This window comes from Notamacropus eugenii, chromosome 4, assembly GCF_028372415.1.
Source record: "Notamacropus eugenii isolate mMacEug1 chromosome 4, mMacEug1.pri_v2, whole genome shotgun sequence".
In the NCBI taxonomy this organism is placed as follows: domain Eukaryota; kingdom Metazoa; phylum Chordata; class Mammalia; order Diprotodontia; family Macropodidae; genus Notamacropus; species Notamacropus eugenii.
This window is the reverse complement of record NC_092875.1, coordinates 36,707,953-36,725,415: the sequence shown is the minus strand read 5'-3', so window position 1 is coordinate 36,725,415 and position 17,463 is coordinate 36,707,953. Positions and strand designations below refer to the sequence as shown.

The window sequence follows — 17,463 nt, the reverse complement described above, 5'->3', positions numbered from 1 at the left end:
ATGGGTCCTTTTTTGGGAGGCAATCGGGGTTAAGTGACTTACCCAGGGTCACACAGCTAGTGAGTATCTGAGGCCAGATTTGAATTCAGGTCCTCCCGACTTGAGGTCTGGTACTGTATTCACTGTGCTACCTTGTTGCCCACTCTTGAATTTTGTCTGTATAGGGAACTTTCTTGTACTGACAATCTGCCCTGCTGACTGACTGAGTCTCTGAGAGAGATGTGTGGGCCACTGAGGGGTTCAGTCATTTTTTCAGGATCCCATTCTTTATATGTACTAGGAGCAGGTCTTGAACCCAGGGTTTCATTACTCCAAGTGAAGTATCTTATCTGTTATACATCACTCCTTTAAAAGAGTGGGATAAACAGGGTTTAGAGGAGGAAGGGTTTATATGTTTTGGATTGGTCATATCATCAGAAATTAATAATTAGTAACTAGATATGTTAATAATTAACTCTCCCCATTAGACTGTGAGTTCCTTGAGGCAGACGTCTTTTGCTTCCTTTTGTATTCTCAGTATTTAGCACATAGTAGGCACATGTTGGTCGATTACTTGAGGGAGAAGGGGAGGTTTGAGGTTTGAGGCCTTTATAGGCCTCAGGGATCACAGGAGGATGAGCTGGAGCAGATCTTAGGGGGAATGGGCATTTTCATTCCCATGAAAAGGGAGTGGATCCATTGGTCTCCAGCAGGGGACTCTTCTGTCACATAGTTGATCAATCAACAAACATTTATTTATTTAGCATTCACTGTCTGCCTGGCACTCTGCCAGTCCCCTGGCATACAAAGGGGAAAAAATAATGCCCTGCCCTCATGGAGCTTCTATTCCATGGGAAGGTCTTAGTATACTTTAAAGTTCTTAAAGCTTAAGATTTTTTGGATACCATGTTTAATGGTGGAAAATATTTATATGTGGTGGTTTTGGGGAGTGAAAAAGGCATTCTCTGTGGGTTAGGGAGAATCAGGATCTGAACTGTGAAGGGAACTAAAGATTCCAAGAGGTAAAAGACAGGAGGAAGAAGGTATGTAGTTCGGGCATGGGAAGCTGTCAGTGCAAAAGCATGGAGGCAGTTTGAGTTCCAGTTGTGAAAGAGCCTTTAATAGAATAATAATAGCTAACATTTATGTGGTGCCTACTATGTGTTGAGCACTTCACAAACGTTATCTCAATTTGTCCTCACAACCACTTTGAAAGGAAGGTGTGACTTTTATCCCCATTTTACAGTTGAGGAAACTGAGGCAAAGTTAAGTGCCTTACCCAAGCTCACACAGCTAGAGAGTATCTGAGGCTAGATTTGAACTCAGAAAGTTGAGTCTTCCTGACTCCAGGCCCAGCCCTCTACACTATGGTGCCACCTACCTGCCAACTGTTAAGAATGTTAAGAATTTAACATTTAAGTTAACAACGTTAAGCTAATGAATTTGTCGCTTAACCTGTAGGCTTCGGGAGCCAGTGAAGTAGTATAAGCTTTAACCCAAGTTTAGCTGTTGGCTAAACCATCCAATTACCTAAGTAACTGTTAATTTAATTATGACCATGTAAGCTATTATTAACTGTTAAATTAATTACCCATTGATTAGTGTTTAATATTTATTAATTAGTATGATGATGGCTTTTTATTTTGTTTTTGTCCGGATCCATGATTTTGTCAGTATAAAAAGCTCTCTGAGAGGAATTCTTCTACCAGTAATGTTGGAGAATTGTCTGAAACACAGGTTAAGTCAAAAATTTAGAGTCACCCAACCAGGATGAGTCTGAGGCGGGGCTTGAACCCAGAACCTGACTCCCAAGCCAGCTCTAGTCATTATCTCATGCTGCTTCTCCAATTCATTATTCTATAATTTTTTTACCATTTTGGACCAGACCTGTGACTTAGTCGGAGGGACCTCCTGGTGAGAAAACCTCCTCTGTCAGTGAAGATGCTATGCTGAGTCTTAGAGCTTTAGCTATTAATTAGTAGTAATTAGTGCTTATAATCCCTCACATTTCTGTAGTTCTTCAGGGTTTATGCTGGCCTGTCAAAGCAAGGCTTCTCCGCTTCTGCCTTCCTCCTGCCTTTTTCTGTGAATACAGATGTGTTCTCTGCTTCATTCTAGAGGAAGCTTCTAATTTTACAGGTCCAGCTCTAGGGGGATAAATGATAATATGAAAAACAATAATTAATATTAATAATTATATAAGGTTTAGGGTTGGTAACAATAGTAACAACTACTTCTACTGCTTGCTAGCGTCCATTGAGCGCTTTACACACCTTAGCTCCTCTGATCCTCACAAAGCCCTGGGACTCTTGAGTGTGGCTCTCCCAGCTTTTCTCGTCCTATCATGTAGTGTTCTTCTGAGTTTTTTTCATCAAATTGTTCTTTCTGAAACCAAAGTGAGTTATTCACTGCCAGAGGCCCAGATTGCGCCATCCAAATGTATTAAGAACCATACTACTTTTAAAGGTCTGGAATTGACATGTTAGCCTCCCTTAGTGGGGACCAGGTTTCAGTGGGCCCCAGCACCGGGTTCCCTTAGTTTTCAGTTCTTAGTGATGTTTATGAACCAGGGCTTGAGAAAAAACTGGGTCTTAGTGAAGGGGAGTTTCAGGGTCTTTTGGAATTGAAGACCACTCTATCCTTTTTGTAAATAAGTGGATAAGATACTTCCTAGCTTAGTGTGACACTAAGCAAGTCACGTCACCTTGTTTGCTTCAGTTTCCCCATCTGTAAATATGAGCTGGGGAAGACATGACCAACCACTCCAGTATCCTTGCCAAGAAACCCAAATCAGATCATGAGAAGTCAGGCACAACTGAAACAGCAAATATAGAGAGTGCTGGATCTCAGGTCAGAGGACCTGGGAAGCTGAGCATTACCAGGGTGCTCTTGGGAAAGTAATTTCCTGAAATTCCTCACTTGGAATGAGGAAAGGAGAAAGCAAGCATTTATTAAGGACCCTCCATGTATCAAGTATTCTGCTAAGCATTTTACAAATGTCTCTTCATTTGAATCTCATAAGAACCCTGGGAGGCAGGTGCTATTGTTATCCCCATTTTACAGTGGAGGAAACTGAGGCGGACAGAGGGGAAGTGATGGGCCCAGAATGGACCTTAGAGAGAGCACTTGAATGTTTCCTTAGGCCCAATGAGACTCAGACTTGCCTAGGGTCCCATAGGTAGTGTCATAGGTAGGATACAACCCAAGTCTTCCAGTTTCCAGGTCCAGGGCTCTTAAGTGCTCTAGTACTAGTGGTGAAGGGCCTCCCTCTCCCTGACCCCTCCAATAACAATTCAACACTTTCTATAGTGGCTGACATACAATAAGTGCTTAATAAATGCTAGTTGGCTGGCTATATATACTACTATGTGCAAACAAGAATATTATCTTGTGTTTATTTTGCATTCAACTCAGTACTTTGCATATTCTGGCATACAGTAGCACTTAATAAGTGCTGGTTGACTGAGTAGATCTACTACTGTGTAAAAAAATTACCTTGTCTTTATTTTGCATTTAACTCAATGCTTAGCATAGTGTCTAACACAGAGTGATGCTTAATAAGTGCTAGTTGACCAACTATCCATACTATTGTATGCACATGTTGCCTCCCTGATAGAAGATCAGCTTCTCCAGGGTTGAGACTATTTGTTTCTGCTTTTTATGTCCAGCATCTAAATCTGTGGCTGGCACTTCTTGCTTGGTTGGTCAGTCGCCCACCCTCCTTCTCTCCTGAGGATATATAGGCACTTTGGATAGAAAGACAGAAGTGACCTGCTAGGAGCTTATGCCCTCTAAGGTTCCCAGGCTCATGGGTCTCAAACTGGGAGGGACTTCAGGGACTGTCTAGTCCATAGGTGAGCTATACCGCCCCCTGGAAGGTGCTAAAACGATGTGAGAGGGTGCAGTAGTAACCTTGGATGCAATTGGAGGGGGCATTGATAAACATAAGGGATCAATGGAAATATAAGGAAAGAAGAGAAGAAAATTTTGAAAAACCATTGGTACATGTTTCATCTATTGTGTAACAGAGTTAACATACTAGTGATGATATTATTTTCCAAATAAACACACCAAATGCAAGTTATACTAGTCAGCCATCAAGTCTGGTGACTGGTCTTAACAAGCAAGTGTTGGCAAGTGATGTACATTATTGGGAAGTCCCGCATGCGTTAGTAGGAATATGTGCGTTTGTTGACTTGTTTATAGTATGATAATATGGTAACATGATGCAATGCTGAGGCATCAAAATTTTAATGTAGGAAAAAGCCCACAAATTTACAATAAATTATTAAATTTGCGATGTCATTTAAAAAATATTTTAGTTTTTTTGAAATGATGCAAATTTCAAAACAAATCTTAAAGGGTTAAAGAAAGTAGATTTCTGAGTAATTTTTTTAAGGGGGTGGTAGTCTGGATAAGTTTTGGAGAATGTCTGATTTAGTCCAACCCCCTCACTTGTGATTGAGGATGCTGGAGCCCTGATGGGTTAACCCTGATAGGTTAGTAACTCGCCCAGGATCATACTAGCAGTTTGACTAGAGGCTTTGTTTGACCTTCCAAACCAGTATCCTTTCTTTTATCGCATCTTTGTTTCATGCCTGCCCTTCAGAATCTGGCCAACTTCCTCCTCTTAGGATGCAGAAGAGAATGTATTATGATCCTGGATGCATCCCCTAGGTGTGATCCTTTGGCCATTGGTCAGTGAGGACAGAAGGGCCACTACGAGCCCTTACTCCCTTTCTTCTCCTAACCTCAGCTTGTATCCAGTGCCCTAACCCAGGTCCTTTCTCTGACTACAGAACGTCCTGAAGGACCATGCTGATGATGATCAAAGCCTGGCAATCACTGGGGTGCCTGTGGTCACGTGGCCCAAGAAGACAGCAAAGGTGAGCAGTTGCTGGAGAGCCCCTGGGGCTTCACGGGACCTCCCTAACCCTCAGTATCCTCTTCTCTCGAATTCCTTTGCCTGAGGTTGGTGGGTGGCTGGAATGTTTTCTTTCCATGTTTTATTTTTAGCTTTCCTTTCAATAGCCTAAAATGCTAAGTATGTTGACTTTGGTGCCTGTGGGGCTTCCCCATGGGGCGTGGTGGCTGAAGGGTGTGCCTTCTGGCAGTGCAGGGTACAGGTGATGAGTGCCATCCTCATCCCCAGTGATCTGTGTCCATGCCCTTCCTTAGGAGTTGTGCCTGATGCTGTGGACAGTTTTTTACGCCTCTTATTGATTTGTGCCTAGCAATTCAGCCTTTGGGGTGTACATCTCTTATGTTGCTTTCTCCCTCCTGGGTCAGTCCTATGTGTACTTGGGGATGTCTTATTTTGAAGTTGGTAATAAGCTGCAGCCTGAGTTCATTTGCCATGTGCATCTCTCCTTCACCCATTAGTAGGTTGTATTTTCATGTGCTTTACCCATGAAACACTAACATGTATGATGATGAACAGACCCACTGTGTGCTCAGGAGAATGACGTGGTTGGCTTGATAGGCTCACTCCGTGTGGGTCAGATTCCTGGTGTTGGTTGGTTTTTGTTTGTTTTTGTGGGGTTTTTAAGGTTTTGAGCACATAATCCTGACAAGGCTGGTGTTCTGGTTTCTGTTTCCGGTGTCCCCTGGCATCCCCTTAGTCCTGGGATCGTTTTAACCCCACCCAGTGTGTATTATTGTAGCTGTGTTAGCTCTTCTCAGTTTTGGGTTGATTTTTTTTTCTCTTCTTTTTCACTGGCTTTTTTCAAGTCCCTGGTTGCTTTGGGTGAGAAGCTTCCATCAAAGAAAACAAGGCTGTAGAACAGTCTTGTCCCTTCTCCATCTCCTTAAGCTTTGAGGTTTCTGGGGATTGAAAAAGGTGCTGTTGGCTATGTGGGGCTCAGCATCCAGAGGGTCCTGCAGCATCCAGGCCAGGCTTCCCGGGGCAGCTCTGAAGAGCCCTGGGCCACACTGTCCACCCACCCCACCCTCGACTCCCCATCAGCAAAGGAGTAGCTTTAAGCCTGCAGTTGGAATTGATAGAACAGAGAAGAAGCCCCCACCCAGCCAAGAGACAGCTCTCTGCCACCTGCTGTCATCTCAGGATTGATGGAGGGACCCTCACAAGGGGCTCAGCCTGCACAGGGGCTGTATCCTGCCAGGGACCAGAGACAGCTCCCTTGTCTTGGGGCTGGATGCTTTTTTCCAGCATCTTTGCAAAACCAACTTTTTACATAAAGACCCAGGGGACCGTGAGATGACTATATACATTTATACATGTATGTATGTGTATATGTATCTATGTATGTGTGCATGCATGTATATATATGTATATGTGAAATTGGTTATATAAAAGCCAGTCAACCATGCATTTCCAATATCTGGAAATGTTTTCACTATGGGAGTGACTCAATGTCCACAATTTCCTTGTGTGACTTTGAGCAAAGCATTTTTTCTTTTTGGGACTCAGTTTCCCCATCTGTGAAATGACCCACTTGTTCTGTATGGCCCCTGATGTCCCTTCCAGCTCTCTAGGTCAGTGAGCCTGCCTGGGAGAGGAGCAAGAAAAGGGGGAGGGGAGAGGGGGCCTTGTTGATATTTTTATGTCTTTCCGCCTCAGGTTCAGGGGTGAGGGTACGGGTCATTAAGGCATAAGCTCATTAAAGAAGCGATTGCTTTAGCTTTTTTTGGCTTTGAGGAAATGGGCCAGATGAAAGATCAAGGCTGCCTGGGAAGGATGTCATGATCTCTCCTCCCTTCCTTACCCCCTCCCCCTTGCACGGATCTGGTTTCTGCCCTCTGTAAGTAATAAGTGATTAGTGCTAAATGATAAGCTTAAAAAAATACTTTGATCTGACACCTTTCTGGAAGGAGAGCTCAGCCTGTTTCTGGAAGCAATTAGTGGCCAAGAGGTCGTGGCTAAATGCCACGACCTGCCATCTTTGTCTCTAACAAAGATGCTGCCTAATCACCGTCATCCCGTATTTACCATGAATTACTATTTCCCCGGAAGTAGTGGTAGATTTGTGTCTGGCTGGACCGTCCTCTGCTGGCCTCATTCTTTTTTCATGTCCAGCTGGCAGGGTCAGTTGGGGGGTGCTGTCTGCAACCTTAGAACTGAGCCAAGCGGATGGAGGCCCCCAGAGAATTGAACCCATGACCCCTGGCTCATTAGCCCCCTCCCCCATCCAGCTGAACTAACTGGTCCTGTTTAATCTCTAGATGGAAAAAATCCTCCAGGATTTATGGATGGAACTGAGTCAGGAGAGGAGAGAGAAGAGTGGTTTGCCTTAGAAGAAGGGCTGTTGAGTGAGGTCTGACTTCTCTACTGTTGTCTCTAGAGGCTAAAGCATGATGCTACTTGAATTTTCCTTACTGATAATTTTTCTGGAAAAGTGAGGCTGGAGTGGGTGGGCACAAGCATCTCCGGCTTGGGGTGCTGAGATGGGTCTGGTTGGTATGTCTTGTGTGTGTATGTGTGTGGTTCCTTTGGGACACCACCCCTGCCTGTCGTGCCCCTCATCCCCAACCTCCAGCTTCCTTCAGTCCTCAGCTGAAATCCCACCAGAGAGACAGGAAGCCTTTCTCAATTTCCTTTCATTCTAGGGCCTTTTCCTCTGCTGATTATTTCCTGTTTGCCCTATTTCTATCTGGTTTGTACGTAGTTGTTTGAATGCTTTCTCCTCTGTTAGATTGTGACCTCCTTGAGGGAAAGGGACTGTCTTTTGCCTTTTTTTTTTTTTTTGTATCTCCAGGGCTTAGCCCAATGCAGGACACATGGTAGGTGCCTAATAAATGTTTATCAACTGGCTTCCCTCACCACTGATGAATGTATGGCATAAAATAGCACAGCATTCATTTGTATACATGAAGGGACCTCCAAGGCTATCTAGTTGAAAGTTCTCCCCTTGCAGATGGGGAAACTGAGGCCTAAGATGTTGAATAATCTTCATCCTCCAACTTCTGAGTTCTAATTTCCTCATTTGTTCATCAGAGGGTAGATGGTGGGGAGATAGAGAGTTTTTTATAGGGTCATGACTAGAGGGCTGCAGGATGGCCTGGGTTTGGAATCTCTAGGACTTAACTAGCTGTGTGACCCTGGGTAAGTCACTTACCTTCTGATAGGCACCATGGTACAATTAGAAAGGCTACATAGAATTGGAGTTAGAGAGAACCTTGGTTCATATTCTTCTTGTCACTTCCTTGTGATTTTGGGCAAGTCTGGTCCTCAGCTTCCTTATCTATAAAATGGGGATGGTAGAACCCTTAGAAGGCTATTGTAAGTCTCAGATGAGATGTTCATAAATGTGATGATGACTGATGACCACCCCAATAATAGCTCTCATTTATATAGCGCTTTGTACATGCAACTCATTTAATCCTCACAACAACTATGGGAAGTAGGTTCGATTATTATCTCCATTTTACAGATGAGGAGACTAATGCAAAATGACCAGGCCAGGGTCACACAGCTAGCTGGTAAGTGTCTAAGGCAAGATTGGAACTCGCATGTTCCTGACTCTCAGGTCTGGCGCTCTATGTACTACCCCACCTATGTGAAGACCTCCGCAGTCTTTAAAGTGATATGTCCATATCGGTTATCATTATTGCTTCTTTAGAATGTTGCTGCTGGGGAAGACCCTTTGTCACTGTGAGAGATCTCTTCACAGGTCTATAGTTTGGTACAGTGAACCTGTGATTCCATTGGTGTTGGAAACTCCCAGGTGGGGGAAAACCATCCCCCAAGGCAGGTGGGCACTTTCTGCATGTCTCCCTGGGGGGGTGGGGAGAGAGAGAGAGAGAGAGAGAGAGAAAGAGAGAGAGAAACATTTTCTTAGTTTTATTTAGTGTAATGTCACTGGAGTTAGTGGAAATCATTCCACTCCTGAGGGAGGGATATGAGGGGTGGAGCTCCCTCCTCTCAGATCCTGGTTTCCTTTCTTTGTTGAAGAAGGGGAAGGATCTGTGACTGACCCTGTTTACTCAATGCAGTTGGGAGGGCCCAGTGGTGTCTCGCTCTTCCCATGTGTTTCACTAATAGTAATAGGGGATAGGGACAGGGACTAGGGATTGGATCAACCTGCAGTGTCACTCATGTCAGGAACTCCCAGGTGAGGACACTCTCCTTACCAATCCCAATCCAAGTCAGTACCTTTTCTACAGTGTCCCAAAAGTCTTGGTGCACTTGGATTTCATAGCTTAAAAATCACACTCTTTGGGACACTGTAGAATGCTTTGCAAACCTGAAAGCCTTATTAAAAGAATTATAGCAATAGTAGTTGTAGTAGTAATAATACTAATATTAATAACTGGCATTTCAGGTGTGCAAAGGGCTTAATAAAATATCATGTCATCTGATTTTTCCAACAACCCCATGGGCCAAGTTTTCCAGCTGGTCTTCTGTCCATTTTACAGTCAAGGAAACTGAGGCCCAGGAGCTTAAGTGACCTCCCCAGGATCACACAGCCAGCAAGGGTCTGATGTGGAATTGGAAACTAGATTTCTCCTATGTCCTCTCCAGAGCTCCTATGTTATCATATGCTGAGTCAAAAATTTGCCCGGCCCATAGTTCTGGTTCTGCCTCCCAGGCCCGAGTGGAACCATTCTGATCCCTCTTTCCGTGGGAGAGTCCTGTCGATATTTGACGGTCTAGATTATTACAGTTCTCCCAAGTCTTTTCTTGTAAACTTTTATACTTCCTTCATTTGCTGCTGGAATGATGTGGTTTTTAAATCCCCTTTTCCAAAGCAGCCCAAAACATGGGCAGTTGCTATTATTAACCTGGATAACCTCCTTGGAATTCCATTGCCCCTGTGAGGGAGCGAGAAACCCTGGCCAGGGACAGTTGAGCCGGACAATGGCTCCCTCAGGGTTCTGAGGCAGTTGGGACAGGGGATGGGGTTGGGGGTGGGGAGGGAGTGGACTCTAAGGACGAACAGAGAGTTCCGGGAGCGTTTCTGTCCTGCCATGGGAGAGAGCCCGTGGGAGCAGGAGCACCCCAGGGAGCAGAAGGACTGTGCAAAGGTGGGGAATTCCAGGCAGACAGCAGCCAAGAGATACAAGATGTGTCCCAGCAAAGGGTGGAAAGGCCTCCGCAAGACCAGGAGGAGGCAGGAAATCGGGGAGGAAGCCAGGAGGGAAAGTGGAGCCAGAGAGTTTGGAGAGAAGAAAGAGGCAAGTGGTAGTAAGGTGGGCAGTGGGGGTAGGAGAGGGGGAAGGAGAGGGCCCAGAGGGAGGAGTCGTGGGACACGCAGTCCCAAGGAGGAATCTTTCTAATGGCAGACTGGAATACAACAATGCAAGGGCTTACAGATATTTGAGCCTAGAAGCAAGTGCTGGTTATTTTTAAAACAAATTGCAACAAAAATCTCTGTATAGCAAAAATGAAAGGTTACTAGTAGATGGCTCTGGGATAGCTAGGTGGCTTAGTGGTTAGAACATTGACCCTAAAGTAAGGAAGACCTGAATTCAAATCCAGACTCAGATACATACTGGCAGTGTGACCCTGGGCAAGTCACTTAATGCTTATTGCCTCCCAGAAATAAATAAAATAAACCTAGTAGATGGCTCCCTTATTCTAGGTAAGATCTTGACATGGGGAGGCATCTTGGTATAGCTTCCAAAACAAAACCACTGGTTTTGGGGACAGATGACCTAGGCTAGGGTCAAGTCTTGGCTTTGCTGCTTAAGTTACCTGAACAACTATGGGTAAGTGGGTTGACCTTACTGAACCTCCCTTTCCCCTCTCTCTGAGGTGTTAGCTCCCCCTGTCCAGGGACCATGAGAGGATGATCACAGATTTAGAGCTCCAAGGGACCCACAGAGGTCAGGAGTATGAGGAGAGCAGGCTGTACATTTTCAAGCATTCTGTATGTGTCTCGTTATCAGAAAACAAAATTTTATTACAGTAGAGCCATTTAGAACAGAGCCCTTGGAATTAGTTATAAGGGTATCATGACTGAGGGCAATCTCTTTTCTTATGGGGTGGTGAGATATGCCAAGACTGAGTGTGGAGTATGAAAAATGTTGGCCTAGTCTGAGTCCGGATTATGTAAGGAGCTAAACCACCCTCATCTCCCCTCCTCCTCTCCTCTCTCATTCTCTTCCTTCCTCTTCTCCATCCTCCTTCCCTTTCTCATGTATTAATTACTTGCATAGGCTGGCAGCTAGGTGGCTTAGTAGATAGAGTGCCAGGTCTGGAGTCAGAAAGACTTATCATCCTGAGTTCAAATCCAACCTCAGACACTTACTAGCTGTGTGACCCTGGACAAGTCACTTCATCCTGTTTGCCTCATTTGGAAAATGAGCAGGAGAAGGAAATGACACTCTAGTGTCTCAGCCAAGAAAACCCCAGATGAAGTCAGGAAGAGTCGGATAAGACAGAAAGTAACTGAAGAGGAGTCTATATGTGGGGCACTATAAACCACTGTGGGCTCCCCACTGCCTGTAAGACCTGGTTTTGAGGGCTCTCTGCAATCTGCCTCCCCATTCTAGCCAGGCCCTTTATACTGTCAGTTTGGTGTCCCCTTTCCCACTGTGGACCTTTGCCCATGACCATCTCTAGCATGGCCTCTGGTTCAGCCCTCTAAATACATCCTCTCTAAGACCTCTGGCCAGTGTCTGGGTCATTGGTGGCTCTGGGTGTGGGAAGCCCAGTGACCTCTAATCTCTAGGGTCTTTGTACAGAAGACATTGGAGGGAATGGAATGTCCTTTCTCCCAGGTTGGTGGGAAAGAGTGGTGAGGTAGAAAGAAGACTGGCTTTGGCATCAGGGGACTTTGGGTCAGTTCTCTCTGGGCCTCAGTCTCCTCATCTGTAAAATAGGGAGGGGTATTAGACTCGATGACTGATCTAAATAAATCCCTTCCTGTTGTAAATCTGATGGTTGGACGACTGAGCACAGACACCCTCAGCACCAGGGGTCTTCTTTTAAGATGTAGATTAAAATTTGGGCTGCATGGGTGCTTCCCCTTCTGTGTCCTCTCTCTCCCTCTTCTTCCCCTCCCCGTCCCCCATACATTTTGTGCTAGATTTTCAAGTATCTGTACCTGGTTGATGTTATGAATAGAGCACCAAATTTGGACTTATGAAGCCCTGAGTTCAAATTCAGCCTTAGGACCCTTGTTAACTGTGTGACCCTGGGCAAGTCACTTCACCTCTGCCTGCCTCAGTTTCCTTATCTGTAAAATGAGGATGATAATAGCATCGACCTTCCAGGATTGTTATAAGGATAAAATGGGATAATATTTGTAAGGCTCTTTATGGACCTTAAAATACTGTACAAATACTAATTATTCCCATCATTTTATTTTTATTTTTCTTACCTGCTCTGCCTGTGCTGCCTGTGTGATTTGAGGCACATTATTTCCAGAATTGGGTGTTACAGAATTTCTACACAGAGTTTGAATCTGGAACAAGACTTGTTGACAACTGAGTAATTTCTTTTTTGTTTTCCCCTTTCAAAAAAAGAAAAATAGGTTTTTAATTGATGTCCTTCGTTGTTTCCATCCCTTTGTGACCCAATAAATCCCTCTTCCCTTCTTTCCTTTATAATAAAGAATAGAAAGTGAGAAGAAAGTGTAGCCAAAGCAGCCAGCAGATCAGCTGGTAGGCAGCATTTCGCAGCCACAGGTCTCCACCTCTGTAAAGAAGAGAGGGAGGTCAGGGCAACTGACCTCCAGCAGGTGATGGAATGTGAAGATGTTGCCAGGATTTCCTTAGGATATAATGTTCTTTTGAATGGACTTTCCTTTGTTCAGCCTTGAGCAAAGGGGTTGTATCATAGGAAAGAGAATGATTAGTATGAATTCTGAGGACCTGGGTTCAAATCCCATCTCTGCCCCTTACATCTTGGGTCATCTTGGGCAAGTCTCCTGCCTCTGTTCTCTCCTCTACAGAGGGAGGGACTTGGATCAGACATTGGAGAGGAGACCTCTTCCTGATCAAAGCCCTAAATTCTCACGTTAATAATAACGATCTCCAGCAGCGTTCTGTAAGATGCATGTATCAACCCTGAGGGTGAGGAAGCAGAAACTCAGCGAGGTCAGCAGGTCCAGGGAGGAAGAAGACCCAGGTCTTCTGGACTTCTGGCTCTCCCTGATTATTTAAATAGTAATGGAAGATGGAGGCCTTTGAGTGCAGGGATGGCTAGGTTTTTGTCTTTGGATCTGCTTGTCTGGTGCCTGGAGCATGTAATGTGTGTAGCTAATGCCTGTCTTGTCTCTAGCTAGCTGTCAGTCTGTCTGTCTCCTATCTATCTATGTATCCTATCATCTATTTCTATCTTTGTCTCTACCATTTTCCTCTTTGTCCTTCCTTTTATCTAACCATTCGTCTCTTTGCATTCTTTTCTATCATCTCTCTACCCTTCCATCTATCTATCCAACCATCCACATCTCTGTTTCTCGCTGTATCTGTCCATCCATCCATCCATCCATCCATCCATCCATCCATCCATCCATCCATCCATCCATCCATCCATGTCTCTCTGTATCTATCCATTTATCCATCCATATCTCTATCTGATTCTCTTTCTTTCCTCTCCTCTTTACTCTTCTTTCTTTCTCTTTCTCTATCTCTTTCCCTTGCTCTTTCTCTCCTTTCCCTTCCCTCCCTGTTCTCCCCACCCCACTCTTTTGGTCTGAACCTATGATTTATTCAGTTGGAGATCCAGGAGAGAGATTGCCTCTAAGGTGTGACTCTACACCTTCTCTCTAACTCTGGAGAGTCCAGGTTAATGCCGTGGGACCATGTGGCCTGAAGTATGGAAGAGGGATTCCATTTACTCCATTTGGCCCCAGAGGTCAGGTTCAGGGGGAGCTGTCAGATGGGGGGGAGCTTCAGAGGCCCCCTGAGACTCCCAGTTGGAAGACCTTCCCAGCCATTGACTGTCCCCAAGAGGAAGGTGCTGACTTTCCTCTCCTTGGAGGGCTTCAGGCAGAATGGATGACCGCCTTTGGGGTATGTTCTCATGGGGCAGTGAGCTCCCCTCCCATTCTCCAGTTCTGTGATTCAAGGGGCAGTCGTGTTTGGTGTCCATCTTTATATCTCCAGCCCCCAGTTGGTGCTTAATAAATAAAATGCTTATGGGTTGATTTATAGCGTCAGAGAGTTGCCCGGGGCACTGAGATGTTATATGACTTTGTTCAGAGTCACGGCTGGCCAGTCTGGGTCACAGATCTGTTGAAACCTCTCTCACAGGGCTCTGAGCCCAGCTCTCTACCCATTAGGCCACACTGCCCCTGGTTAATAATAATGCGATCTTTCCACTACTCTGCACTTGCATTCAAAGGCTTCTGCCCTCTTTTCCTCCTTGGCATCTTTCCCATGGTTCTTGCCCTTCCCCTCCCCCATGCTCTTTACCTACCCTCCTTTCTCCTCTTTTACCCCAACCTACCTGCCCTCCACTAGAACTCCCTTCCTTAGGCATAGTCAGCCATAATACCCTTTAATTAACGTCTGCCCCCAAGGAAGAGCCCCCCCTTATGCTGATAACCTGTTCTGTTGCCTGCATTCATCATGGCAGAGACAAATTCTTTTGAAGTAATTGAGATATTGCAGACTCCCGGCCTTTGGTGAAATAATTAGAAAACCAGGCAAGGCGCTGTCCCTGACGGGCTCTCCATTATCAGGATTTTATTTACAGAACAATAGTGAATCCTTCAGACTTCGGCGGCTTCTTCTAATGCCATCTTATCTTTTTCCATTTTAAAAGGAGTCTGATTGCCTGCATTTATCCATTTGTTCTAGACTGTGGTGGCCCCTTCCCTCCCTTGGGGATGCTGGAGTGCTTTGGGTGATGGAGGTGGGAATATGGGAGAGAAAGATGTTCCTACCTTTGGTGGGGAACACCTATTGATGTCTAAGGTATAGGCATTTCTGGTGGTATCTAGCGCCCAACTTTGGACAAATCAGGTGGGGTTAGCACTTCTGGGATTGGAAGTGGTGTCCTTTGGTGATATGGAGAGAGTACTAGACTTGGAGTCAGAGGAACCAGGTTCGAATTCTGCCTCTGCCTCTAACTGCCCATGTGACTTCTGTTTCTCTCCTTTATAAAATGAGGGGGTTGGGATTCGATGGCCCTTAAGGACCTGTCCAGCCTTATATCGATGCTTCTGTGAACAAGCATTTATTAGAATTTCCTATGTTGTTCTCAGGACCTGGGGTACAGAAACCAGAGATAGCTCCTGCCCTCAGGGAGCTTACTTATTAGTACTCTAAAGCTAATCCACTCCAGCCAACATTTAGTTACTCCCTGTTGTGCACCTGGCTTCTAAGTGGTACAGTGGATAGAGCGTAAGACCTGGAGGCAGGAAGACTCATCTTCATGAGTTCAAATCCATCCTTAGACACTTCTTAGCTGTGTGACCCTGGGCAAGTCACTTCACCCTGTTTGCCTCAGTTTCCTCATCTGTAAAATGAGCTGGAGAAGGAAATGGCAAACTACTCCAGCATCTCTGCCAAGAGGGTCACAGAAAATTGGACACAACTGCACAATAACGGCACTTATGTACCAGAGGCTACAAAGATATGGAAGTTCCTGGAGCTTATTTAGTCAGCTAGTTGACTTGGTGGGTAGAGCACTGGGCTTGGAATCAGTCCATATCCTGGCTCAGATACTTACGTGTGACCCTGGGCAAGTCATATAACTTCTCTCCACCTCAGTTGCCCCATCTGTAACATGGGGCTATTGTGAAGATCAGATTAGATAACATGTATAAAGCACTTAAAATGGTGTATGATAAATGCTAGCTGTTATTCTCCTAGGGGTGAAGATACAGAAGGTGCACTTTATGAAATATGAACGATGCTACTTGAAGAGGGAGACATTATCAGTAACTTGGGGGATCAGATCCTGAGCTGGGGCTTTGAAGGAAGTGAGAGAGTCGTCAGAAGTTGGCTCTGTAGCTTTCAAGTATGAGGACCTGGCTTCAAATCCCACCTCAGCCACAAGGAATAACTGGGTGGGACCTTGGGCAAATTGCTTCACCTCCCTGGGCCTCAGTTTACTCATTTGTAAAATGGAGGAGTTGGACTGGACTGCCTGTGAGTCCCTTCGGGTTCTAAATCCCTGATCCCATGGATCTGTGTTGTCCCATCCCTAGTTTCAGCTCCCCCAATCATGTGTGGCTCAGGTTCTGTAGATGAGCTGATCAGTAAGTTTGTTTTTATTTATTGCTTAATGACATGCTGAGTACCTGGGAGACAAAGGTAAAAAATACTATCTTTCCTGCCCTTCCCACCCCAGGACCTCATATTCTGTCTGGGAGGAAGAAGGTGACCATGCGTGTATGCGTGTATGTGCGTGTATGCAAGATAGATTCTGAAGACATACAAGGCAGTTTGACAATAGGCACTAATAGCTGGGGAAGTGGGCTAAGCCTCATGCAGGCGGTAGCATTTGGACTGAGTTTTGAAGGCAACTCGAGATTTCTGAAAGGTTGAGGTAAGGAGGGAATACATGGGAGTATATCTTGAGCAGAAGCCTGGCGATGGGAAATTCAGTGTTTTGTTTGAATGTCTTCAAGAAGGCTGGTGAGGTGATGCTGATGAGGGGGTGGAGGGAAGTAAGGCCTAGGAATGCGTGCTAGAGTCCAGTGGTGGAAGACTCAGCCAAACAGAGGCATCTGTGTTGAAGTCTAGAGGCAAGAGGGAGCCATTGGAGTTTCCAGAGGAAGGGAGTGCCGTGGTCAGATGGACAAGACTTGCTGTGGTGGCTCAGGAAGAGTAAGGAGCTAGTTGCTGGTTACGGGAGGTTGATTTTTTTTTTTCTTGAGCATGGACTTTGAAATCCCCCCCCCACTCCCAAAACCAGAGTGGGGCCTTTGCTCAGGTGGGAATGGAGCTAATCTTGTTATATCCTAAATTGCTATTAATTTGGGGTGAGGGGAGGGCTTGAGGGGGAGAGTGTAGTAAGGAGGCCTCGGATAGGAAGTAGGTTTGTGAAAGAAACGGAAATCTCCCTGTATCAGCTTCAGGACAGTAAAACTGGTTAGAAAGTGAAAGCAAAATCAGACTGAAGGAAAGTGTTTGAATATGTGCCCACCTGCCTGCTCCCACACGTGAGCAGCTGAGTAGGCCTTTCCACCCAAGGAGCTTAGGCAGGCATGCTGGGGCAGTTTCAGAGGGAATTCCACTTTTACACCTTTTGGGTTTCATTTTTTCGGACGAAGTTCTTTTTCTTCTTTTGGACATGGTTCAGCACTGGGGTGTGGGTATGTGGGGGTAAGGGTGTTTGTGTGTGTGTGAGAGAGAGAAAGAGAATGAGAGGAGAGGAGAGGAGAGGAAAGGAAAGGAGAGGAGAGGGCAGGGGAGGGGAGGAGAGGGCAGGGGAAAGACAGACAGAAAGACAGAGGGAGAGGAGAGAGGAGGAGAGGGGAGGGGAGGAGAGGAGAGGGAAAAGACGGAGAGGGAAGGGAAGGGGAAGGAGAGAGAGAGACAGAAGGGAGAAGAGAGAACCTGGGGGAGTCGTGACCCATTAACGTCTGGCTGCCACCAATGTTTAGTCCTGGATGAGGAGGAGGG

At 45.5% G+C, this 17,463-nt stretch overlaps 1 protein-coding gene across 5 annotated transcripts in view; it reads left to right on the top strand.

Annotated features, from left to right (window-relative positions):
* KDM2B (lysine demethylase 2B) overlaps positions 1-17,463 on the top strand; it is a 133,070-nt gene that overhangs the window by 75,145 nt on the left and 40,462 nt on the right. For all 5 annotated transcript variants that reach the window (XM_072600517.1, XM_072600516.1, XM_072600519.1 and 2 more), the window contains one exon: positions 4,779-4,865. In XM_072600517.1, the coding sequence (XP_072456618.1) occupies positions 4,779-4,865 (87 nt within the window). The remainder of the gene's footprint in view (positions 1-4,778; positions 4,866-17,463) is intronic.